The sequence below is a fragment of the Maylandia zebra genome, linkage group LG20 (genome assembly GCF_041146795.1).
Source record: "Maylandia zebra isolate NMK-2024a linkage group LG20, Mzebra_GT3a, whole genome shotgun sequence".
NCBI lineage: Eukaryota > Metazoa > Chordata > Actinopteri > Cichliformes > Cichlidae > Maylandia > Maylandia zebra.
The window spans coordinates 605001-632500 of NC_135186.1; the positions used below are offsets into that span (position 1 = coordinate 605001).

General features: G+C 44.3%; 1 protein-coding gene across 2 annotated transcripts in view; it reads left to right on the plus strand.

Moving 5' to 3' along the window:
* LOC101477967 (ERC protein 2) overlaps positions 1-27500 on the plus strand; it is a 165591-nt gene that overhangs the window by 75159 nt on the left and 62932 nt on the right. Inside the window, exons 12-14 of one of the 2 annotated variants that reach the window (XM_076878162.1) lie at positions 6042-6135; positions 12986-13138; positions 16598-16758. In XM_076878162.1, the coding sequence (XP_076734277.1) occupies positions 6042-6135; positions 12986-13138; positions 16598-16758 (408 nt within the window). The remainder of the gene's footprint in view (positions 1-6041; positions 6136-12985; positions 13139-16597; positions 16759-27500) is intronic. The other variant, XM_076878163.1, reaches the window with a different exon arrangement.

The window sequence follows — 27500 nt, forward strand, 5'->3', positions numbered from 1 at the left end:
TATAATCTCTCCAGCGTGTCCTGGGTCTGCCCCGGGGCCTCCTCCCAGTGGGACATGCCCGGAACACCTCACCCAGGAGGCGCCCAGGGGGCATCCTTGTCAGATGCCCGAACCACCTCAGCTGGCTCCTTTCGATGTGGAGCAGCAGCGGCTCTACTCTGAGCCCCTCCCGGATGGCCGAACTTCTCACCCTATCTCTAAGGGAGAGGCCAGCCACCCTTCGGAGGAAACCCATTTCTGCCGCTTGTATCCGCGATCTCGTTCTTTCGGTCACTACCCACAGCTCGTGGCCATAGGTGAGGGTAGGGACGTAGATCGACCGGTAAATTGAGAGCTTCGCTTTTACACTCAGCTCCCTCTTCACCACGATGGACCAGTGCAGCATCCGCATCACTGCAGCCGCCGCACCAATCCATCTGTCGATCTCCGGCTCCCTTCTCCCAAACTCGCGAACAAGACCCCGAGATACTTGAACTCCTCCACTTGGGGCAGGAACTCATCCCCGACCCGGAGTGGGCACTCTTTTCCGGCTGAGAACCATGGCCTCAGATTTGGAGGTGCTGATCCTCATTCCCGCTGCTTCACACTCGGCTGCGAACTGTTCCAGTGCGAGCTGGAGGCTCTCACCCGATGAAGCCAACAGAACCACATCAAAGCAGAGATGAGATTCTGAGGCCACCAAAGCGAAAGCCCTCCACCACTTGGCTGCGCCTAGAAATCCTGTCCATAAAAATTATGAACCGAACCGGAGACAAAGGGCAACCCTGGCGGAGCCCATCACCCACCGGGAACGAGTCCGACTTATTGCCGGCAATGCGAACCAAGCTCTTACAACGGTTGTATAGGGATCGAATGGCCCGTAGCAATGGGCCAGACACCCCATACTCCCGCAACACCTCCCACAGGACACCCCGAGGGACACGGTCGAATGCCTTCTCCAAGTCCACAAAACACATGTAGACTGGTTGGGCAAACTCCCATGCACCCTCAAGTATCCTCGAGAGGATAAAGAGCTGGTCCAGTGTTCCGCGACCAGGACGAACACCGCATTGTTCCTCCTGTATCCGAGGCTCGACTAGCGGACGAACTCTCCTTTCCAGCACCCTGGCTTAGACTTTCCCAGGGAGGCTGAGGAGTGTGATCCCCCTGTAGTTGGAACACACCCTCCGGTCCCCCTTCTTAAAGATGGGGGCCACCACCCCGGTCTGCCAGTCCAGGGGTACTGCCCCTGATCTCCACGCAACATTGCAGAGACGTGTCAACCAGGACAGCCCTACAACGTCCAGAGCCTTCAGGAACTCGGGGCGGACCTCATCAACACCAGGGGCTCTGCCACCAAGGAGTTGTTTAACTGCCTCAGTGACCTCGCCCCCGGAAATTGGCGGGTCATTCCCCTCATCCCCAGACTCTGCTTCCTCCTCGGAAGACGTGTCAGTGGGATTAAGGAGGTCCTCGAAGTATTCCTTCCACCGCCTGACAATTTTCTCAGTCGACGTCAGCAGCGCTCCACCAGCACTATACACAGTGCAGGTAGAGCACCGCTTTCCCCTCCTGAGACGCCTGACGGTTTGCCAGAATCTCTTCGAGGCAGTCCAAAAGTCTTTTTCCATGGCCTCTCCGAACTCCTCCCACACCAGAGTTTTTGCTTCAGCCACTGCCCGAGCCGCATTCCGCTTGGCCTGTCGATACCTGTCGGCTGCCTCCGGAGTCCCACAGGCTAACCAAGCCCAATAGGACTCCTTCTTCAGCCTGGTGGCTCCCTTCACCTCTGGTGTCCACCATTTGGTTCGGGGATTACCACCACGGCAGGCACCAACCACCTTGCGGCCGCAGCTCAATGCAGCAGTTTCGGCAATGGAGACGCTGAACATGGTCCATTCGGACTCAATGTCCCCAGTCTCCCTCGGAATGCTGTTGAAGCTCTGCCGGAGGTGTGCGTTGAAGATCTCGCGGACTGGGGCCTCTGCTAGACGTTCCCAGCACACCCTCACTACGCGTTTAGGTGCACCGGGTCTGTCCAGCGTCACTTTTCAAACCCAACTCATAAAAATGATAAAAACTCATAAAATCAACAAGATGGTGATTAAAAACATTTTTTTTAAAGATGCAAGCCAGAGACATGAAACGGCAGACTTATAAACCTGTGTGGTTTCCAGAAGGGAGAGTAATAACAGATATACATATTGATAGAAATATTGATTACGCCCCCTTCTAACACGTCTCTGGTTATTCAATGCAATTTTATTTACACAGCTCCAAATCACAATAAAAGTTGCCTCAAGGCCCTTTATATTGTACAGTAGATACAGAGAAAAAGCCAGCAATCATATGACCCCCTATGACCAAGCACTATGGCGACAGTGGGAAGGAAAAACTCCCTTTTAACAGGAAGAAACCTCCGGCAGCACCAGGCTCAGGGAGGGGCGGGGCCATCTGCTGTGATTGGTTGGGGTGAGAGAAGGAAGACAGGATAAAGACATGCTGTGGAAGAGAGACAGAGGTTAATAACAGACGCGATTCAATGCAGAGAGGTCTGTTAACACATAGTGAGTGAGAAAGGTGACTGGAAAGGAAAAACTCAATGCATCATGGGAAGCCTACGTCTATTGCAGCATAACTAAGGGAGGATTCAGGGTCACCTGGTCCAGCCCTAACTATATGCTTTAGCAAAAAGGAAAGTTTGAAGCCTAATCTTGAAAGTAGAGATAGTGTCTGTCTCCTGAATCCAAACTGGAAGCTGGTTCCACAGAAGAGGGGCCTGAAAACTGAAGGCTCTGCCTCCCATTCTACTTTTAAATACTCTAGGAACAACAAGTAGGCCTGCAGAGCGAGAGCGAAGTGCTCTAATAGGGTGATATGGTACTACAAGGTCATTAAGATAAGATGGGGCCTGATTATTTAAGACCTTGTATGTGAGGAGCAGGATTTTGAATTCTGGATTCAACAGGAAGCCAATGAAGGGAAGCCAAAACAGGAGAAATCTGCTCTCTCTTTCTAGTCCCTGTCAGTACTCTTGCTGCAGCATTTTGGATCAGCTGAAGGCTTTTCAGGGAGTTTTTAGGACTTCCTGATAATAATGAATTACAGTCGTCCAGCCTGGAAGTAATAAATGCATAAAGAGTGAGTTTTTTAGCGTCACTCTGAGACAGGATATTTCTAACTTTAGAGATGTTTGGTTATTATAACCAAAACTTCCTCAATGGTTTTAAAGGTTACTGTTGTGTGTGTGGCAAGGTGAGAAGGTGTTAAATGTATTCATCTTTTTATTAGACATATTTCACATTCATTGCACACCAACATCAATCATGAAAACAGACAGTCATGCACACACACATGCTTCCAACTAAGGGCTGTGACAGCAAATATTTGCCCACATGTGGGGGCAGCTTGTCGGTTGCGCCCAGAATAAACACACCAGTGTGGATGTGGAATAATAATGTGGCGCATTTTAGCAGCTGCTTGGTCACAGCTTGTTTACAGTGTTGGAGGGTTCTCTTAAGCACTAATTTGTCACTGTCAGCTTTCTCGCACTTTCTGTTCATTTTCTTTTTCTCTTAAAGTACGAAGGCCTAACTGGGAGCTCAGAGATGTGTTTTAATTCTATTTTGAGCATATTTGTGAGTAAACATGAACTCTACCCTAAGACCAGGGTGCATGCATTTTGTGGTTAATGAGTGTCTAGTAGTAGTGAGTTTACTGTGAGGGCTTGTGTGTGTTTTCCATATTTTTTTAAACCTAATATGTGTGTGCCACATATACCAAGGCTCAGGGATTGGCGCGGAGGTTAATACATATCCATCCTGGCTGGTTACACAGTTCAACTCTGTAATCAGCACCTGAGCAGTACACAACGCTGACAGCAGATTTACTACCCATGTGTGTGTTTCTGTCAGTAATCAGACTCGTGGCATTTTATTTCTTAAAAGGAGAATGTGGGTTATGTGCACAGTGGTGCGCATGCATGTGCTCGCATCTCCTGTCTGCATATGTTTGTGTTTTGTTGTTGAAAGATTTACACAGCAGTGTCTCACCTACCTCAGTCGTGTCTTGTCTTGTCCCAGTCTGCTTTCTTGCTAAGACTCGGCACACAGCATTCATCCTTACCTGATGTACTGTACACAGTGCAGCTCTGCAGTCTTCTGAGATGAAGCATGCAGAACTTGTTTTAACTAATAAAACTAAACAAATAAAGCCAGATAAAGCAAGACAGGACAATGAAGCGAACTTATTTGTACGTGTTAAATATTGTGCTGTACTCAATAATCGGTACACACACGCAGACGCAAACACGCAAAATAAAAACTGCAAGGAAGTGTAATTTATGCACATATGTTCACGTCATGTGGAAAACAACGTCCCCTTCTATGTGGTGCTTGCACGATCTCGCCAAGTTTATGCTGGTTTCCTCTGGGAGCCGCTCCTTCGCCCGTCATCACAGTGCAGCTGATAGTTGAAGCAATCTTTCAAAAGTGGACACAAGGGCCAGACTTTGCATGTTTGTCCCTCTGGAGCCATTCATTTAAAAAATCCCATTAGCCACAAGAATCTTTGAAATTTTCCCAGTTTAGCCATCGTTTCCATCTTAGGAAGCACCTGTTTTACCACAGAACCAGAGGATAAATGTCAGAGGTTTTACTTTTTAATTTATATGCTTTTGATTATAATTTATAACTTTTAACTTAAAACGTCTTCAGAGCCTCTTTGTTTCAAGTAAAGCACGGTTTTGCACCATGTTGTGCCAGTGGTCAGATATCAGTTGCAGCTGCACAGTGCTGGGCAGGCCGAGGATTTCCCCTCTGATAACGCTAGGATGTGTAAATACAGGTTCAGACATTTAACATTCACTCTGTATGATTTATCCCCCTGAAATATAATGAATTTCATGAAAACTCCTTCACCCTTGGCTCAGCTCTTCCATGCCCACACCAATTTTTGTATTATTGCTGTTATTATTGTTATTTTTTGTGTTGTGTAAGTATTTACCATCACACCAAATGTTAGAATCACCAGTTAACCTGACAAGCAATCTTTGGACATGTTTGTCAGGTTAAACCCAACAACCTTGATGCGAGGCCACCAATGTGCCTCTGTGCTGCCCAACAACTTGATATATAGGCTAACTTGTGCTCTGTGCTTAACCTACTCTAGTTTTTAATACTTTTTCACCTCTTTACGTTGTACTCAAAGTGCACTGCAAGCTGCACTTACAGACATATTTTTAAAGCTCGTGCACACATGGAAACCTGTAAGGGTGCATAGGGAGGTCCTTCGGTTTTAGTCTCTTGCCCAAGGACACTTCAACATAAGGATGCAGAAATCTTGGTCCCCGATTGCACACTGGCTTCCCATTGTTCCTCATACAAAGGATAGCTTAAATGCAAAAAATGTGTTTCCTGATGGGGCTTAATAATGACAATCTTCCACTTTTCTGGCATAGTTGGATAATGTTTTGATTCTCTTTGATACAGTAACTAAGTCCAAAGGCAATATACTTGAAGAAAACCTCAAGGAAAATTGGTTTTGTCATACATTTTAAGAACATACATTTCAACTGGTGCACTATTTTTCTGAGGTGAAAGCCAGTCCACTCTTGACTTAAAAAGATGTTGCCTGTGTTTGTGGCATCTGTTTGTTGAGTTTTCTGACCGCTCATTCATGCAACATGTCTTCATCTGCATCTTGAAGAGTTTCTTGCATTTGTACATGCAATCACTTGCTAGACTCATTCTGTAGGCGTCCATAAGCATTTTTTCTACTTGCCTCGAATTCTACTTGCATGGTGTTGAAGGTTTGATTAATTATTTCCCCTTTTCTTTTTTGTTGAAGAAAATGGTCATTTTGATGAATATTTTTATGGATAATTGTCGTCTTTAAAAGGCTCAAATATGTCAAAAAAGCAAGCAGTTTTGTACTTTCAAATGACCGTATATCTCATAGCATTAAATTTAGTCATTTAATGTATTTCAGATTTTGATCATTGATATATGATATAACAAACACTCCTTGTTTATCTGTTGTTATCCATTTTTCTCTGTCTGAAGACAAATCAAGTCTCCTAACATCCAGAAGCAGACGGTGCCAGGCGAGATGAGGAAAGACGCCCTGATTGATGGACATCCCCACTCGTTATCACAGGTTTGATTATGTTCGTACGTTTATGTCAGTGTTATGTTTGGATTCTTTTTCATGTTTCCAACCAGCAGAGTTCAGTTTGGTTCATTCTCAGTTCATCTACCTGTTTTTGTTTCCCCTCTCACCACCAATTGCAAATGATGTCGATGAATTTCTTCTTCTTCTTAGCTGTGCTGTAGTCCCTCCATTCATAGATCTCAGAGTCTTAACCAGAAACAAAACTCAGTTCCATACCTAAAAACTGCATCATGGTGACTCACATGGGAATAGCAGCACACTGTGTCTAGTCAGACCTCATGATGTACCCTCTCTGATGTAATTTGTGTAGTTGCTTACCTGCTTAGACGTCAACAAGAGTGTTGACTCACTGTGTGAGTGCACACGTATACTTCTACTCGTCTGCAGGCTGAGGTGTTAATATACAGAGTGTAGCCATGCCAGGTTATCCCCAGGGGACGGATGAAGTAAAGTACATTTACCTTCCTGCCAAACAGACCAAGAGTCTCTCTCAGTCTGTTTTTCTGTTGAACTATTCTGCTATTTGTGTATTCTGGCAGCCAGCATTCAACTTCCTATTTCTGTATCTAAACAGTGTCTGTGAAACACACATTAGTATTGCTGGAAAGAGACATGACGTGCATGTCAGGTACAGGGACGTGGGACACGCTGAAGCGGACCTTACCTAGTGCGTCCTTAGTGCGAGTCTTTTTGAAGTTACACTAACAGCTGAACGAAGCGCCCTTGATTCAGGTGTAGCATATAAATACAGCTGCAAGCTTTGGGACAAACTTCCTTCTTTCATGTGCGAAAAATAAAACTTACTCCAAACTCCTTTGGTGGCCTTTCTCTATTTTTTGTAAACATCTTCATATTTTGAACTCTGTCGAGCTGCTTGGCTGTAGCAACAGTCCCCATGAATATACAGCACTTTACATTCAAATGACATCAATCGTTTTCTAGATTACAGCAAAGTATATTTGCGCTCCTCTTGAACGTCAGACAGGCCTCCAAGTGCTGCTGTTCGTCTTTTAACTCGTTCCAGTGGAGGTGACCACATCACTCTAACTCTTGTTGACCTTCAGTGTTTACCAGATTTTACTGCTTGTTTTCGAAGCTTACACGGTCATTCGCCTTTATGTTTGTGATCTCTTTTACTCTCCTCGGCTCTTTGAGGTTCTTTAAAAAGCCCTTTCTGAAAATCTCTGATTCGTATTTTTTTTTAAATATTATTATTATTATAGCATATTATTAGCAGTGTTATCATTAGTATCATTTATCCTGAATACAATATAACCATCACATTTTTGTTGACTACATCATTTAATGTTTGGGATGGCACTAAATGTGGCAGACGCTCAGATATGTCAATTGGGAGAGATTGGAGAAGAAGCATCTTGGATAAGAAGCTTTGAGAAAGGCCTCAGGTCTGCAAAATTTTGTTATTTCCATTTATTTTTGTAGTTATTGAATATATTAAAAAATACTGAGCAAAGGAAATGTTCGTCTTCAAGCAGATACATGCAATCAGACTGAAATCCCTGTTTATTGTCATTGATCTGTGATGCTCCACCCTCCTGGTTTCCTGTGCTATTCTTTTCTGTTTCCTCTGGCAAGAGCCTCAGTCGGTCTTCAGAGCAACTGGCTGCACCTGAGAGGTGGGCGTGGCCAAGAGAAGAAAAAAAAGCAGCTCTTTCCAGCTGCTCTCATTCTTAATAAGTAATCTGAGCCAGATGTTCTGCATAACAATATACAGAACAGTTTTCACAGGACTACATGATTCCACCACAGCATTGCACTTGGGCTGAGCTTTGGTTCATCGTCCTGTTGCATTCATGTCACATTTGACTCTAGAATGCTTTCGTGTACAGACAAGTTCACGATTAACTCCATAACTGCAAAGTGCTCAGGTCCTGTAGCTGTAAAGCCCAAATCATCATCCCTCCTGAGGTTGTTGCAGAGGTTGTGTAGTTTGTTTGGTTGGTAATGTGCATACCTATAGGAAGTAGTATGTTCTTTTAGAGAGAAGAGGCCTTCTCCTGACAGCCCTTCCAAACAAGCCATACTTGTCTGGGATGGAGCTCTTAGGTTTAATGCAATTATTCTGAGACTCTGTTTACAGTCTGACCTTGGGGTGAATTTGCTGGGACGCCCACTACTGGGAAGATTATGGGATTGTGTTAGGATGAACCAGAACGCTCCAGACCATTAAACTTCTGCTTTTACAAAGATATGTTACACCTAGACTATAAAAGCTGCTGCTACTCACCTTCTTAATTCTGTGGGTGTACTTAGTTTTCCACAGCACTACATGGTGTCCTGTGAAAGCTCTTTTTTTCACTGGACTGTAATTCCTTTTGTGCTGACATCTTACATAACATTCTTGCATACTTTCACTTATCCATGCGTGCTTTATAACGTTAACTCCTTTCATGTCTCAACACAGATTTTTAGCCGTGCCAGCGGCATGGCTCTAAAGCTTTCTCGGTTAATCTTGATATTTAGAGAACTATTCAGTGGATTGCCATGAAACTCGATACAGACATCCACTATACTTAGTGCTTAAACCCTAACTTTGATGATCTACCAGCTTCTTCCACAACAAACTTTTGCATCTTTTTAACATTTGCGGTTCAAAGTTAAATGTTCACTGGATGAAATCTCATGAATTTGGCACACATTTGTCTCCTCAAGATGATTTTAATCATGTTGGTAACTCCTTCAGCAAAACCTCAATTCTAATACACTTCATTGAAAACATTCCCATCAACCTATTTCTGGGAATTAATAACTGTTACTATGTCATTAACCTAGAAGGACAATCATGGCAAACAATAGTGCGGTTACAAACGAGCATGCTAGCTTTGACAGTCTTGATTATGCCAAAGCTAACATGTAGTCCAAAACAATGTTGTGCTTAAGCTTTGAGGATATAGTCTCACTGAACCACAAAGGCGGCTGTAGAGTCTTAGACTTGTTTTAAAATGAACATAAAATTCACACAAACTCCATTAGAACAGTTTATAATATAGATATTTCTGTCTCCAGACCGTCTGACGTCAAAGACTCCTTTGATCCTTATGAGTTATTGCAAAATCCACTTTAACAGTGATTTCACATGTGCACCACATTTTAGTCAATTCGATTGCGCAGTTAAGTTGAAGAAAAACGTTTCCCCATTTTTGGGGCAGGTTTCAGAAGAAATTTATCACTTGGACATCAATCCAACATGAATAAGACTTAAGTTTCTTAGACGTCAGCTAATAGACAGCAATTTAATGTAATACATTTCGAGGTAAATATAGGAGGAATTTGTTAAAAATGCAACAAAGGCATACCAATAAAACATTGAAATGTTGAAGTCAGGTTACATTAGATCAAATATTCACTGGCTATGGAGACACAACATACAATCTGTATATCCGGTCGTTAAGTGATGACGTGACGAATCCTACTTCCGGGTCTAAAGTAGTCTGCGTTTAATGTGGCTTTTGTGTTGTTAACATGTTTAATGTTTTGTATTTTCTTCTATTTGATCTCAAAAAGCTCCTAAAACAGTCAGTGATCACTGTTGACCTCCCTCAGCTTTTATTACCGCTAATCATTTATTTAAGCTCAGTTTTTAAAACCTTAGGATGTAACTACAGCCCAGCCCATGCAGCAGTATATGAATGACTAACCTCGTATTGTGGATGGATTATCTCAGTTGTTCTCCTGGCTGAAGTTTGGTCCTTTTACAGCATCCTGCCATGCGATTACATTTGTTCCTGACCACCGAGAACACTCACGTTAACTTTTATCGAGTGGAAAAAAAGTTAGCTTGTTTATATTATGCTAACATAGCTGTGTCGCTAGCGGTCACATAGCACATCATTATATACCAGCTAGCCCAACTTCAGTAACCCTACAAACGTCACTGCTGTTTAGTTTTCTGTCTTCATTTATGCTGGAAGTGATAACAGAGCTGTACGTTTGAATTTGTTTCCAAAACCCCGCAGTCAGGACATGCTATATTGTATTTAGATAGAAGCTAGCGAGCTAACTCCCTGCTAACTTCTAACTCCGTTAAATGTCATAAATTCCGTTTTCATGGATGCCTGGATGTTAAACTCAGTTGTTACACCTGGTAGAGCAGAACGCTGATCATTTTATTAAAGATGAAAGACTTTAGACAGTTTTTCAACTCTCAGTAATGCCATAGTGATCGTTTGATATATGGACCTGCAGCGGAGTTTAGACCCAGACACGGCTAGTGACGTCAGACATTACGACCGGATTGTGTCTGCTCAGCGGTGAGGCTGGTTGTGGCCTCTTCCTTTCTCTTTCCACTGCTCTCTGTCTCTCTCTTATCTCTGGCTCCATCAGGAACACAGCACGCTCCAAGGGTAAACACACACAAACAAACTCTCCCAATCTTGCCAGAAGAGTTTATGTGGGATGGAGCGATAACATCTCTTTGCTCCATTGTCTCCATCGCGCCACGCTGCACTTAACAAACACAGAGAAAACACATCGGAAGTATTCTCCTCAAACCTTCACACCGGCCTTTTATTTCTCTTTTATCTGTAACTGAGAGGCATCAGCAACCCTCGGTGCTCACCTGTTTTTGAAAGTGAATTATAGCAAGGAAGGTTTCTTCTTTTTGTGTTTTTTGTTTTGTTTTTTGATTTAGGGGGAAATGTGAAGAAAAAAAAGATTGTTCCCAGAGTCTGTAAACTGGACCTAAATTACTTATGAGATGTCTGGCCCTGCATACATATTTAGCATATTTTAAATTATGAAACACAACAGTTCATAAAGACTGAGACAGATGTCTGATCATAGGTGCACAGCTGCTGGAAATGTGCATTCTCTCACTCTCCGCTCGTTTATGTAAGTGATCGTAATCCCTTCATCAAGCCAGAACAGACCAGAGCCATAATGATCCTTCCTGGGGGAATTAGGTGATGATTGTTGCTGCAGAGGCAATTATCTTTACTTTTCTCCCCGTTCTCTGTGCTTTTGTATCTTCTTGCCCTATTTTTCCCCATTCTTTGTAGTCTTGAAAGCCAGCGATATTCTCGTGTTACTAATAAAACTTAAAGCAAACATGTATGCACAGACACATTTATAGTGCACATTCATACAGGGGCAGACACAGCTTTCTGGTTAGGTTACACTCAGGGGTCCAGCAGTGGCAGCCCCATCTCAGTGGGGTGTGTGTGTGCGTGTTTCTGTCTGTTGGGTGGGGTCAGACCAGTACTTGTTGATTCTGGTGCATCGAGTTACTGCTTGTCTGTCACATCCAATTACAGTTTCGGACCGTTGACGCACTCGGCCTGGCTCTGTGTGTGCGTGTGGGTGTTTGTCGCTCACCTCCAGCTGTGCCATGCCGACGTAACGTGCCACAAGTATCCACTTGTGATTCGGATGGCTTGGCAATGTTTTCATCACACTTATGGATAATCCTGTTGCTGCAGTTTTAGTCTGCACCACTGACTCGCTCAGTGAGTTAGCCTCCTGCACTGATGGGCTGATAATTGTACCAACCTTATACTTATTTCCTCTTCTTTAGTATTTATTGGAGGCACTTAATAAGCTATTCATGTGCAACTTGTGTGTTCCTGGCGCTGTCTCATAAAATGACTTTCACTACATGTGTGGAATCCATCACAAGCGATTTCTCTTGTAATACAAAATATTTTCTAGATCCCTGTCAGACATGAGACATGTGCACATTTACAGGGCAGCTAAAGCTGGCTGATGCCACTCTTTCAAAGATTATATTCACTTTCACAAACATGTAGCATCTATTTCTGAGATGAAATATCATTTTAACAGCAGTCAGCCAGACTTATTCTCACGTTTCCTAGAGAGCGTCCGGCCATCCCTATTACTCAACAGTGCTTATTGCTTTTCACATACCTCGTTCACATTTATATTTTACATGTAGATGTAAGGCATGAGTATATCAGGTTTGTGACACTTTTGTTGCTCCTTATGGACAGATTTTGTAGCGTGTTGCCATTAATTGTTCTTTCTTACATACCCTTCTTATTGTCATCTTGTGTCACTGTGACTCTACAGAGAATTATGGGACTATATGTTTCCGTAATAGTTAAAGGCTCATTGTTTGATATGAGTTCAAACCAGAATTTGATTGTAATTCTATAATTCAGATCTGGGGTTTAGTGTGAAGTTTGTAAGTTTGCTTTATCAGTTCATTAGTTTAACCATTTAAAATCACTGGAAACTGTTTCCTCGTCCACGTGTCCACAAAGCTTCTGTAGTGCTCCCAGAAAAGTGTGAACGTGTGAACTAGAAAGTGAGTCAACGCTTTCGGTGCTGCAGAGAAAGTTGACAAAAAAAGAAAGGTGGCGAGATGGAGAATCAGAGGGTTTATTATTTCTGTCCAGTGTTTTCTTTCACAGTTCCATCAACCAGGGTGGAAGCGGATCCTTTTCTTCCACTCACCATAGGTGTGAAAGGCCACACACAAACTGCATGTAAATGCACACAGTCTACTCCACACCTACAGATTCTCACACTCACATGGATGGCAGCAAAGGTCACAGCACTTAGAAACTCTTTCTGCCCTACTTCTCTCTCTCTTGTGTCTCGGCTGTGTCTAATTCTTCATGTGGGAAGTCTGTTTGCTTCTCTAGCTGCAGGATTTGTTTTTCTTTTCTTTCATTTCTGATTTAGCTAGAATGATTTTTTTTTTGCAAAGGACCAAACAGTGCAGTGTGAATGCAGATGATTTGTGCACCAAATCGTTTGAACATTTAAGAGCAAACTATACTGAAAAAACATTCATCTTCCTACTTTTTGCTGCTTTGCTTCCAAAACCCCTCCCCTTAAATCTTCATGCCCCTAGCTTCCTCTTTTGGCTTCCCAGGATGCCATGCGGGACACAGCTGAGCGGATCATGGAGCTGGAGAGGGCACTGAGAGAAAGCATGAACACCTCTGCACATAGGGAGGCTCTCTGGGCACAGGAGGAGGCTGCCCGGGTTCAGGCCCAGAGACAGGTTTACCCGGCGTAGCGCACGCGTATCGGGCGCCATACCACCATATACATTTACTCGCACGCATGCACACAGATAGTCTCGAGGCTCTCCACACAGGTTTCCTTGTGTACCTTTTAAACTCTGTGATCAGTTGATCAGATCATTCAGGACTTCAGGACCACTGCAAAAAACAAAACTTAACTGCGCCTCCATGTGGTTCAAAATGTAGCTGCAGGCAGACCATTATATCATTATTACCAAATGGGTAGTTGCCTTTTGTTTCCTCTCTGTTATTGCTTTTTCTTCTTAATTTACTTTTTATTCTCTAAACACTCTTTTGTTTATTTTATTCTTCTTGACTGAAATTTCAAACCAAAAAAAAGGAGAAAAAATTCCAGTGGCCTCCTTTCGTTTTTTCTTGTTAACTTTGCATCTTTGAAAATGTAAGCATACGTTTGAGATGTTGTGAGTTTATGTCTCTGTAAGCAGAGTGACTGACAAAGCTGGAGACTTGATGGAGCACAGGTTGCCCCTTTTAACCACATGTCCTGCTTATCTGGCTGCCTTTCTGGCTGCCTGCTGGTCCGTCTACAACTTTGAGCAGGCCCCAAAAAAGTTTACGTGTGTGTGTGTGTGTGTGTGTGTGTGTGTGTGTGTACGTAGGTGTGTCTGCGGTGGGAAAGAGAAACAAGGCAAGGGAGTGTGTTTCCTCTCGGTGTGAGCATGCATTTGAATGAGAATGACCTCGCATTACTTACGAGTGCCACAAGTAACATGAGAGCAATCGGCGGTTAAAACAAGAACCAACATTTTGAGGCAGAATGGCGGCTATATTGCCTCAAACACACACGTGTGCTTCCTGGGAGAGTTTAAAAGATGAAGAGAGGCCGGAGCAGCAAAGTAAGGGAAGGTCAAACTCAGTTTAGAAAATTTTGCGAGCGCCAACGCTAACTGCGGCTTGTTTTTTTTTGTTTTTTTTCTCCCTTCTTTTCACAATTTCTGTACTTTTGCACGCTTGACTTGCATTCAGCATGGATACTGTGTTTATCAAACAATATTCTGATTCACTGCAAAGTCAGAAAAGTATATTTATGTCTGAGGGACTTTTTGCACGCATAGAAGTAAATGATTCAGCTGTGACCTGAGATTACCCAAAGATTCAGGAAAAGCCTTTTCTAGCTGATGACACATTAACATTCATTGACCCCACGAGCCATAGTCACAAGCCTTTATTATAAGTCAATCCAAACCCTACGCATAGAAAACATACCGAGCCAGCGTGTGGTCATACTAGCGACTGAACTTGACACGAGCTGAACTAGAATGGAGTTACAGCCACACTGTTGACACAAGGAAAGCTGCCCGAGTGCTCAAGGTGCTCAGTCACCGATGCTCACTGTTCGCTGTCAAAGGAGTGAGCTTTGTCAGCCAAAATAACGTTACCACATAAGACGGGAGCGGTTCAGCATGCCATCATTTTAAAACTAGACAGTTGTCAGTCAATCACCAGTCTTGCCTCGGAGACTGGAAAAGAGTGCGTGGAGCGACTTAGAGAGGAACCAGTTCCTTTGAAACATCACCTGACTCTGGCACTGCTTCAGCCCGCCCTGCCAAACTCACATTCTCACCCCTCCTCTCCTCACTCTTTGCTTGATTTTCTTCTTTCTTCTCCCCTCTGTCCCAGAGTAATCAGTCTCATGATGTGTAATGCGCTGAAAGTCTTCCATCAGCCTGACCTGCTGAAATGGAGCATGGGTAATGCCCTGGGTCACTTTTTTTCACACCCTTGTTTTCTAAGTCTCTCACTCCCTCTGCCTCTCGTCTTTCTCATACAATCATCTCTGCTGTCCAGCCACTGTCCCGAGCCTTGCGTGTTCCCATCTGCCTTCTTAAGTTGTCTCACGCAATTATCTCCGCGCTCTCTCTCTCTTGTTCTTGATTTCTGCTGTTTTGCTCTCCCCTCTGTGGCGTTTGAACTAGGCCTTTGAACCAGCAACACAACGCAAACGGACAAGAGGGATTTGGCCCTTACCTCTGAGCCCTCAATCAGCTTATCAACTAAAGGGGCTTTGGGCCAGCCTTAGAAGGCCTTAGCCTGGCTGGGGGGCTTTGCCTTGAAGTTGAGCTAAATTAGCACGCACAGGCTCACTGCTAAGCTGATTAGGTCCCTAATTTCACTAAAATGCATTGTATTCCTTATTAATGATGTGATTGTGAAGTGAGGGCTAGCCTGGGTGGTGGACTAATAAGGGACTGGGAAGGGAAAAGTTGGTGCATGAGGGTTGATAGGCATGTGGTGGGTGTAAGTGGAGCTGTGTGTGTGACCCTTGGCTTTCAAGAAGAAAAGATTGGCTTTGTATGCACTCGATCCTGGAATCAAACAGTGAATATTAAAATGGTGTAAGTTTGGAGACGTGCATATTTTGACGTTGCTCGGTCTATTAACAGCTAGAAACTACTGAGGTCAATTGTTCTTGGCAGAGCTATGGGGTGTATTTTATTGAATATATTGAATATTTTGTTACATTTTGAAGAAGTTTTGACTGAAAGTCGTCATTTTCCAACCGTACTGTTTAAGTTTCAGCGCTCCGCACTCCCTTTGCTTTTTTCTTCTCGTATTCAGCGTGTGATATTCATGAAGAGTGAGCACGTAAGCTGACATCTGTGAAACACACCTAGAAAACTGGAGGAGATGGAAACTGTCCTGAAAATGTGTGAACCATTTGGCTCCTTCATAAAAGAGGCCCATTCCTTTCTCTCATGTCCTACCCCATGCAGTGGTTTTCCCCAATAATCCTTTTCTCTGCATTTTTCTTTCTCCTTTTTTTCTTCCAAACTTTAGATTTTTTTTACCCTGTATCACAAATTAGCAGCTCATCAAAAGTAAACAATGATAAATGTATGTTCCTGTTGTTTTACATTTACATCTGTACATGCTTGAGTAATACTGCATCCTATTGTGAAGTGCTAGCTGTTAGACAATTAGACACTTCCTGTCTAATGACGCCCTGAGGTCATATCCTGTCAGACACACATGTGTGTGCAGATACAGAGGATGCAGTCAAGAGGTTGATCATTATCCTCAGCTCTAAAGCACAACTGCACTTGAGAATATGATAAGTGAAAGGCGAGGGTTGAGAGGAGAGGGTCAGAACAATCACTCAGCTAACCTGTGACCCCGAGTAATTTCTCCTGCTCCTAAATGTCAGCTGGCCATTGATTTTCAATGTTTAGGCTGTCATTTTATGTCATCTTTTAGCAATCCAACACACGTTCTTGACACACACACAGACAGCAGATAACTTGTCCTATATCAAATTACTTTAGCATGCTCACTTCTGTGTGTGAGTGTGCATGCATAAGTGCAGAATAGACATGTTTCTTTGTATTATTATAAACTTATCTTATAATTAAGAACGGATCAATGTGGGTCCTCTAGTGTGTTTATACCACCTTCCTTCTTTGTCTTCCACTGAATAGCTGGAGGAGCTGATGGGAGCTTTGGAGAAGACGCGCCAGGAGCTGGACGCCACAAAACTGCGTCTGTCCTCCACTCAGCAGTCGCTGCATGAAAGAGACGGACATCTGAACAGTCTGCGACAGGAGAGACGAAAGCAGCTGGAGGAGATTCTGGAGATGAAGTGAGTGTCGCAGTCACCTACATGTCTACATATACCGCACTCACTTTCAGTTACATTAGGTAGCTTTTAGTTGAAGTTTAACTGAATTGAGTACAGCTGTCGGCCCAAACATCTGTCTTTACAAAGTGGTTAGTGTTGTGGTTTAGGTCACAATATTAGAAACGTGCCATTTTCATGTGCTTATTGTTTAGGTTAAAGTTAAAGGCAACGTTCTTGCAGTGCAAGATGTGTAGTAAAATGAGTAGCACTGGATATTTTAGTAATAAGATGCTAACAGAGGGGTAAAAATTTGAGTCATGCTGTATTACTACTTTAGAAATACACCATGTTTTTAGGTAAGAAGTCACAGCACTGGACACCATGTTTAACATTATTTCCCTGAAACATCAGGACTGTGTGAATAATTTCAGTTGTAAGAAGTTAATTATCAAATGTTTTACTTTTTTAAAAATCATGTGATTTGATGCATCTGAGGCAGTTTGGGGTTCAGTATTGAGTCAGGGAACACATCAACATGCAGACTGGGAGAGTCTGGAATTAAACCACTGTCCTTTAACTTTCTAATCTTTGTTTTTGGCTCCATTACACTATTACATAAATGCCATTCAAATGTATCTCAAGTAGAAATTGTTGATCCCAAGTTAATGTTTTCAGTTACATAGTAATTTCTTAGTTATGCATTTTTAAAATTAAATTATTGCCCCAGTACCCCACGTGTTGACACGGAGCTACCATATCGACTGGTAGTGAGCGATTCTACACTTTTCTACTCAGTTTAAACACTTTCTTGCTACAAACCTCATTCACCCTTTCATACAAAAGCCCTTTTCTGTGCATAAGCACTAACTTAATGTTCACAAACACTATAATAAATGCATTCAGGGGAACTCTTGGTTAAGTATATTGTCCAAGGATACTTTGACATGCAAGTTGGAGGATCGAACCCCTGACCCTCCGATTGGTAGACGACCTGCTGTACCTCCTGAGCCACAGCTGCCTCCGAAGGGGGGATAAAAGTACACTAAAAGTGTGAGTGCAAGTGACTGACAGCCCATAAAAGTAGATTTTCTTTTTTTGGCATGGTATGATGGGCACTGGCATGATTTACTCACTGTTTTATCAAGAACATTTGTAAAAATAGCAGCATTTTTTTCACTGCAGCTCATAAACCTGTGTCTAATATTGTATTAGGCACATTTATCTGCTCACCTGTTCACATATGCGTTCGTGTTTGAGTGTGATATAGACATCAGCTCTGAGGTGTATTCTGAAGCAGGATCAGCCGTTGTCTAAAGGTGCCTCGTGAAAAGTTCAGTTTATTGAGGACAGGTGGTGTAGTCTTAGATTTGTGTGCAGCTCTTGCTTCATGTGTCTTTGTGACACAGAGGGAGTTAGAGCAGAAGGAAGCTTAGGAGGAGGATGTGTAGAACTGTTTGCATTTCCATGTGTGAGTGTATGTCAGTGGTTGTGTATGGATGTGTGAGTGAGTTCAGTGATCTGCAAGTGGCTTGGCTACATGTGCGTTTGCTTTGAGCGCTCTGATTGAAGGAGCATGGAACCACATATCTGCTTGTCATGTGCTGCGGAGAAATGCCTTTAATGTCAGCTACTCAGTGCAGTACAAAAGAGAAGGCTGGCACATTCTGTATGTATTGAAAACACAATTGTTAAAGCCTACTGTGGCTTCAGCTCTTCAGACCACACATATCTGATGTACATATAGCTGTATAGGGTATTTCTGACTACTGACAGCAGGGTGCCCTTTGCCTGTCTATCTTCATACACACACACAAACACACACACTGCTGATACAAACCACCTTCCTGTCTGTTTCAATTTCCACCCTCCAAGCATTACTGGGAATGTTTATCAGTGGAAATGAATAACATATGATAAAGTCAGAAAGCGTGGTCTACGTACAGTATAGAAAAATGCTCAGCAAAGTAGCATGTGATTATTTTAGTGAGTTAGTGGTCCGGTAGCTTATATTGATTTTATTAGAAATATATCTGAGGAAGAAGGTTGTTGTGATGATTCGCTGACATGAACAACAAAAACAACAAAGTAGAACCTTCAGCTTTTGTTCAAGCCTGCATTGGTAAGACCTTTAGAAATGTGCCATTGATAAGGGGACATGAGAGGCATGAATGTGCATGTTTGTGTGTGTGGTCTGTTGTACACGGTTAAGTGTGTGTGTGCGTGAAGAGGTTAGAAGCAGGGGTTAGGGGTCACTGGTGATGAGGATTAAAGGACTGTTGAACTGCAAAGGGCAAAGCTTCGTGAGACTGACACACAGCTGAACAAGCTGCAAAGATACACTTGCAGAACGTACACACAGCCTCAGTGGAACTCGCATATAATCACTCACGTCTGCAGACATGCACATACTTACACAAACTGTGGCTTACTCCTTTAAAAGGGGCCATATTCCCAGAGCACAGCTCTGCTCCAAGTTAGCAGAGGGAAAGCTAAACAGGAAAGATAGAGCAATGAAAGAGAGGTAACAAGCGAGACACGTTAGGGGGAAAGCAGAAAATTCCCTCTTTCGGGCAGAAAGAGGGAATGAGAGGGAGCAGAGAGTGGAATGGAGGGACTGCACATGCTGAAGCATTTCAAATCTTAAATCATGAGAGAAGTTTGATTGCATGCCAAGTTTCTCCTTCCCTCTGCTGTAATGTGGCATTTGTCAAGAAGACCAGCTGAAGCAAACCATGTGAGGCATGTCTCCAATGAATTGGAGAGCTTTCTGTGTGTGTCTTTAATGTGTGCATATATATGTGTGCGTGTGTGTGTCTGTGTGTGTGTGTGTGTAAGCCAGAGGGAGGTAGAGAACTCTTGGCTTTTCAACACTGTTAATGAAAGAGACAAGGAAGGAAAAAGCATTTTCAATACTCTCATTGCATTCTGGGTTTCCCTGTTCATCGTGTGTGTGTGTGTGTGTGTGTGTGTGTGTGTGTGTGTGTGTGTGTGTGTGTGTGTGTGTGTGTGTGTGTGTGAGAAAGAGAGAGGGAGAGCATTTTCATATTTGCCTTTTACAGATATAGCTATATAGCTGAATGCTTAATGCTTAAGAACACTGCAGGTCTCCTCTGTCACCCCACACCAGATTGAGTTTCCACCACACTGTACAATATTCACACACACATACAAACACTCACACTCACACAGATGGCCTCTGGAGGAGCTAGTCATTAAACAAGTCTTGGGTCATGGGGTATAGGTGCACAATAGAGAAATTATGTGTTTGGACATTTTGAATAGCTAGTCATTGAGATGTTTCCATAGTCTGAATAGGATAAAACTATATATGCCACAACATCGCAGTGGCTTACTGAACCTGATCCTTCTATAGACTTTGGGAATGTAGGTGATATTATCTCTGTTTACATTTCAGTGATGGAAACGACGATAGTGGAAAGAAAGGGGGGAAAACAGTGGCAGCTTCGATGCAGAGTTGATAAAGCGGAACTTCTTTGGGGTAGCTAAGTGGCAAGTTGAAAAGTTAAGAGATGGAGGAAAAAATTACAAGACAGAATGAGGAAAAGAGGAAGTTGTATCATAGATTTAGGGAGGAAATAGTACATGATGGAGAATGATATGCTGGGCCAGGGATTGATGGAGGGACTGATGGATGTAGGGAGTGGTGGAAGAAAGAAAGGTGAAGCTGAACTATAGCTGTAAAGAGTTGGAAGAGCCATATGAAGAGCAGTTGTTGGAGTAAAATGACCAACTTTAGCACAACATATATCAGCAAATACCTGCATCACACTGAAACAAAGAACGCATACCTTTTAAATATTTTTACTTTTCATGTGGAGCATCTATCCATCCATCTTCATCCGCTTTGTCCGGGGCCGGGTCGCGGGGGCAGCAGCCTAAGTAGAGAGGCCCAGACCTCCCTCTCCCCAGCCACCTCCTCCAGCTTATCCGGGGGATCACCAAGGCGTTCCCAGGCCAGCCGAGAGATATAATCTCTCCAGCGTGTCCTGGGTCTGCCCCGGGGCCTCCTCCCAGTGGGACACGCCTGGAACACCTCACCCAGGAGGCGCCCAGGGGGCATCCTTGTCAGATGCCCGAACCACCTCAGCTGGCTCCTTTCGATGTGGAGCAGCAGCGGCTCTACTCTGAGCCCCTCCCGGATGGCCGAACTTCTCACCCTATCTCTAAGGGAGAGGCCAGCCACCCTTCGGAGGAAGCTCATTTCCGCCGCTTGTATCCGCGATCTCGTTCTTTCGGTCACTACCCACAGCTCGTGGCCATAGGTGAGGGTAGGGACGTAGATCGACCGGTAAATTGAGAGCTTCGCTTTTACACTCAGCTCCCTCTTCACCACGATGGACCAGTGCAGCGTCTGCATTACTGCAGCCGCCGCACCAATCCGTCTGTCGATCTCCGGCTCCCTTCTCCCAAACTCGCGAACAAGACCCCGAGATACTTGAACTCCTCCACTTGGGGCAGGAACTCATCCCCGACCCGGAGTGGGCACTCTTTTTCGGCTGAGAACCATGGCCTCAGATTTGGAGGTGCTGATCCTCATTCCCGCTGCTTCACACTCGGCTGCGAACTGTTCCAGTGCGAGCTGGAGGCCCTCACCCGATGAAGCCAACAGAACCACATCAAAGGAGAGATGAGATTCTGAGGCCACCAAAGCGAAAGCCCTCCACCACTTGGCTGCGCCTAGAAATCCTGTCCATAAAAATTATGAACCGAACCGGAGACAAAGGGCAGCCCTGGCGGAGCCCATCACCCACCGGGAACGAGTCCGACTTATTGCCGGCAATGCGAACCAAGCTCTTACAACGGTTGTATAGGGATCGAATGGCCCGTAGCAATGGGCCAGACACCCCATACTCCCGCAACACCTCCCACAGGACACCCCGAGGGACACGGTCGAATGCCTTCTCCAAGTCCACAAAACACATGTAGACTGGTTGGGCAAACTCCCATGCACCCTCAAGTATCCTCGAGAGGATAAAGAGCTGGTCCAGTGTTCCGCGACCAGGACGAACACCGCATTGTTCCTCCTGTATCCGAGGTTCGACTAGCGGACGAACTCTCCTTTCCAGCACCCTGGCATAGACTTTCCCAGGGAGGCTGAGGAGTGTGATCCCCCTGTAGTTGGAACACACCCTCCGGTCCCCCTTCTTAAAGATGGGGACCACCACCCCGGTCTGCCAGTCCACAGGTACTGCCCCTGATCTCCACGCAACATTGCAGAGGCGTGTCAACCAGGACAGCCCTACAACGTCCAGAGCCTTCAGGAACTCGGGGCGGACCTCATCAACACCAGGGGCTCTGCCACCAAGGAGTTGTTTAACTGCCTCAGTGACCTCGCCCCCGGAAATTGGCGGGTCATTCCCCTCATCCCCAGACTCTGCTTCCTCCTCGGAAGACGTGTCAGTGGGATTAAGGAGGTCCTCGAAGTATTCCTTCCACCGCCTGACAATTTTCTCAGTCGACGTCAGCAGCGCTCCACCAGCACTATACACAGTGCAGGTAGAGCACCGCTTTCCCCTCCTGAGACGTCTGACGGTTTGCCAGAATCTCTTCGAGGCAGTCCAAAAGTCTTTTTCCATGGCCTCTCCGAACTCCTCCCACACCCGAGTTTTTGCTTCAGCCACTGCCCGAGCCGCACTCCGCTTGGCCTGTCGATACCTGTCAGCTGCCTCCGGAGTCCCACAGGATAACCAAGCCCGATAGGACTCCTTCTTCAGCCTGGTGGCTCCCTTCACCTCTGGTGTCCACCATTTGGTTCGGGGATTACCACCACAGCAGGCACCAACCACCTTGCGGCCGCAGCTCAATGCAGCAGTTTCGGCAATGGAGACGCTGAACATGGTCCATTTGGACTCAATGTCCCCAGTCTCCCTCGGAATGCTGTTGAAGCTCTGCCGGAGGTGTGCGTTGAAGATCTCGCGGACTGGGGCCTCTGCTAGACGTTCCCAGCACACCCTCACTACGCGTTTAGGTGCACCAGCGTCCTCCCCCGCCACCTGATCCAACTCACCACCAGGTGGTGATCAGTTGACAGCTCAGCCCTTCTCTTTACTCGAGTGTCCAGAACATATGGTCGCAGGTCTGGTGATACGATTACAAAATCGATCATCGACCTGCGGCCCAGAGCGTCCTGGTGCCACGTGCACTTATGGACACTCTTATTTTCAAACAAGGTGTTCGTTATGGCCAAACTGTGATTTGCACAGAAGTCCAGTAACAAAGCACCGCTCGGGTTCAGATCAGGGAGGCCGTTCCTCCCAATCAGACAACAGCCCCCAGACAACATAGCCCCTGGGATCCCTGGGTCACACAAACCCCTCCACCACGATAAGGAAGCGATTCATGGAGAGGTGGAGCATGTTTTCAAGTAATTGGCCACCAATTGTTTTTTTTTTTTTTAAATAAATAAAGTCAGTATTTAGTTCAAAAGAGCTTTGATTTCCTTAGTAGTCTTATACAGTTTTGAAGACACTTGGCAGGCAGGTTCTTCCAAGCATCTTTTAGTACTTGCAGCAGTTTGTCATTGGTTTTTGTTTCCTAATGAACTTCCCAACAGACTCGCTAATGTTAATATCTCTGTCGGCGATCATATTATGTGCTTCTGTCATTGAAGATGGCTTTTTTATTACTTTGAATATTTGGCAAAAAATGTCTTAACTTACATTTACTCGAAGTGATCTCCTACTTCTTCCTGGTATTGCTTGATGGACACAAATCTAAACTACTAAAGTAAGATTAAATAGAAAGCTTTAAATGCAATGATTAAACACAGAGAAAATATACTCTGAATAGCTGTTTCTTTGTGACAGTAACTGCTATAAGAATCCAATTTAATAACTAAATGAACATATAAAGAGACGTTGTAAATATGACATTAATATAGCTGTCTGCTTTTTCTTCTTCTCTAAAAAGGTTCTAAATAACATGTTGGACAGAAAGGCTGAAAATAACAAACAAGATCCTTAAGCTTTTTATATCCTATTATACCCACATTTGTCCTTGACGCTTGAAAGCCTTCTGAACAGTTATGGTGTGAGATTATACAAAAGTAAATTCAGGTCAAATGCCACCACTCATTTCTTTTATCATGTCTTCACTCAAGTGCAAATGAAATATTCTACACAGTGGAAACATAGCAAGACCTCAATTACAACTCCAGATTACATTCTGTCACATATCCATCTGCTGCCCGCTTACAGTAACTCATGGCATAATGAAGCTTAGAGCAGTAGCGACGTTATGACTTCAAAATCCCCAATGTAGACATCCTGTCTGCATAGCACCATCGCCATGGTTACACTGACTAAACACACAGAGAGACCAGCTGTACTGGCAAGGTCATGTCCCTGCTCACTGATCTCTCGCAGGGACCTGGACACACACACGCGGGTTTTCACAAACTTAAAAACGAACACACAAATGAATGCAGCATGTGCACACACTCACACACACCTTTAGACTGAAAAGCCTCATTTACACGTTCATATCTTCAGCAAGCCAATATAGGCAATATTATGTTTTTGTGGTTTTTCTAAAAATTACATTCACATATACTGACATCATTTTGCTAATGACTCTGAGCTCACGGAAATATATGACGTCACAGCATTTTGTACACAAGAACTTGAAGTGGATGCTCACACCTATGCACCTTTGCACAGCCATATGCGCACAATTACCGCGTGGCGTTATAGCACCATTGTTGTGATAGGTAATGATGAGACATGGAGGGTCAGTGCCGTATGTGAATGGGATTCTCTGTGTTGCAGCGATGAGGAGGGGCTGACTCCACATCACCTTCCCCTCTCTGAGCAAGTTTGTATGCGCGCCGCCTCGTGGGATCTTCAGCCCATTCATCATGTCTGTCTATGCTCCTGTGCCCTCTGACACATGTGTTTACCTTCGACGTGTGTGTCAGCTGTTGAGCCTATAGGTGTCTTATTATGTCAAGGCCTAGGCAGGCTCCACCCAGCTCCTCCAACTCGTCCTTTGAGGTTTTGTCAATGGAGGACTTCATCACATGGAAATGCTTCCAAGTCGCTTGTTCGGTATAGTAAGGTAATGGAGACTTCTTTCTAGATCCTATAATGCGAGCCGCAAGGGTGGAAACAAATAGTCCAGAGATACATGTAAAGTTTGCTCACGTATTTAGGTTTTCAAGTTGGATACTGCTCGGCTCGGCTAACACTCTTAGAGTTTGAATACTATATTTAACACTAAATCTTTGTAGCCATTTTCTCCTGGACCCAAATCTGCTCATGCCACAAGTTGGGCTGTTTTAACATCAATTATGGTTATATTTTATCACTACTTATTAATATTTTACTGGTGCCTATAGTCAGATAGCGTGCTTGGCAAGCACCGACTTACCCATTAAATACGATTTGGAAGTTCTGCACAGTTTGTAAACCCTGGTTTGAGTTTTGCATGGCTGCTGCACAGATGTACACTCTCTGTAAGCGTCAGTGTGAGAACTGCTGGGCCGAGGTACCAGTGAGGTTTCAAGAACCATGGAGTGGCTATGAGAAGTGGCATTGTCTCCTTAAGTTAAAGCGTAAGTGAGATGAAGGCTCATAAAAGTGGTGATGAACTGTGACACTCTGAGGACGTCTGCTGAGGGTCGACAGTGGATATACGTGTTTTGTTAAACTGATAGAGATGGAAGAGTCTTTCCAAAGAAAGACGCAATTTTTGTCCTAATCTGATAAATGACATATTGAAGTTGGAGTGATTAGGAAAAGAAAAGAAGTGAAAAAGATTTAAAAAACACACACACATGCAAAAGGAATGCAGTGATTGACAATCATAAGGAAAGACAGGGAGGCCACATCAAGGAGCCAATGGGGGAATGTTGCATGTGGAAACTGCCTTCAACTATGTACCGAGTTCCCCACTTGAGTAAAATCATTCTTTCAGTATCTCTTCCGACTTTTGCTTCATCGCTCTTTTAACACTGACCTACTTAACTTCCTCTGAGTATGAAACGTTCTCCCGCCTCTCTTTTTTGTCTGTTCTCCTCTTGTTTTATCTCGGGACGGGTGGAAGAGGGCCTGGAATTTATCACACATACCTAATAATTACTATCACAGGAAATGGTGCTGAGGAAATAGGTGCACCAGCGCTGCTAATTAGTGTCAGTCGCAAACACGTGCACACGCTTGCATGCACGCGCACACACACACTTAAAGCTTATTAGTGTCGTTTGGCCAGCGTATAAGGAGAACTCTCTGGAAAGCCCATGAATGCTGATTGGCCTTAGGGAGACTAACACCCCTAAGTTTACCCGGCTGTATAAATCTCAAGACTAATTGTGTGCGCAGGAGTGGGCAATTGATTAGGTGGGCCTTGCAGCCATAAAGAGGCAGCCCGGGACACAGCACCCAGAGGGGACCAGTGACGCCCTTCTAAACAATGGTCCTGCCCTCAGGGTCGCTAAAGGAATGAAAAGAAGAAAGGGCAGTCAAGAGAGGAAGTGCTTGTGCAGATATAAATGCTCATAAATCCAGTTAGAATTTAAAATTAGGTTAATACACAACTGTGCATTTAGTTTGACAGATGGAAGCGTGAACTGAGAGTGAATAGAGAGTGTGCAGCGAGCGATTTTAGAATGGAAGAAAACCGTTTTAAATGCAGCTGCATGTAATATGTTGTTGAATGTGCTGCGTTGTAAAACAGCCCTTAAAAGAGTGGCTTAGTGAAATACCCTCATGGTTTACCATTATGGGCACATGAAAAACTGGTATACCCACACAAGTGAGTCAATGAGGCTTACTGGCATATATTCACACTGTAAACACCTCCAAGCCTCTGCGGTTGGCACACACACCTGAGCTCCGGCTCCTGTTTTTCTCCTCTGCGGCTTCTCTGGCTGACGTCTGTCTGTCTTTATCGTATGAGTATCTCACAGCGCAATATTAAGGACTTTGTGTCTGCAGCTTTACTTCTGCGCGATCTCATCTAGTGCTCTTCGGTCACAGTAACGTATTGTTAAATAACACCCTAATAAAGTGTGTCGTCTTTCTGACTCTTTGTTGGTCTGACTGGAGTTTTTATTGGCCCTGCACATCTCTCAGTCTTGCTTAGATGGCTCCCAGGAGGTTTTAATAGAGAACAATGGCTGAACGGACCACTTCCCCAGCACAGGACTTCTCAAACACTGCGCTTCAGTCAGTATACACCACAGCAGCCCCTGGCATTTCTGGAACTTGTGTGTGTGTCTGATCTGGTTAATTCAGGGATATAGGCCCAAACTGTAATTATCATTATGTACTTCTCGGCAGAGGTAGGAAACAGCCCAAGCAAGTTTGGATGAGCATGTGTATCCTCACTGATCTGAATGTGTTTTTGTGTAAAGAACAACATGTGAATACATGAATTTCCCTGCGTGTGTGTGTGTGTGCGTGTGTGTGTGTGTGCATGGGCGCACGTGCATGCATGTGTGCACACAGAAGGAATGAGCATGAAAGCTATTAGCAGTGAAAGATAAGCAGATTGTGCCAGTGGCTGTGTGATGATTTTTCCTGCTCTTGTTTTGGCCCTGCTCTTGTTCATTTGGTTTCTGCTAAATGGAGACATATTGGAAACATGACTGTTCTCTCGAGGCCAGTGGGTATCCAGAGTTTAAGACTAGAAAGGACAGAAGAAATATAAGAAGAAATCAGAGGAGGGGAGAGGAAATGAAAGAAGAAGTGTGGAAAGAGAAAAAAGAAGAAAACAAAAATGAAACCTTGAGGGAAAGGAGGTCG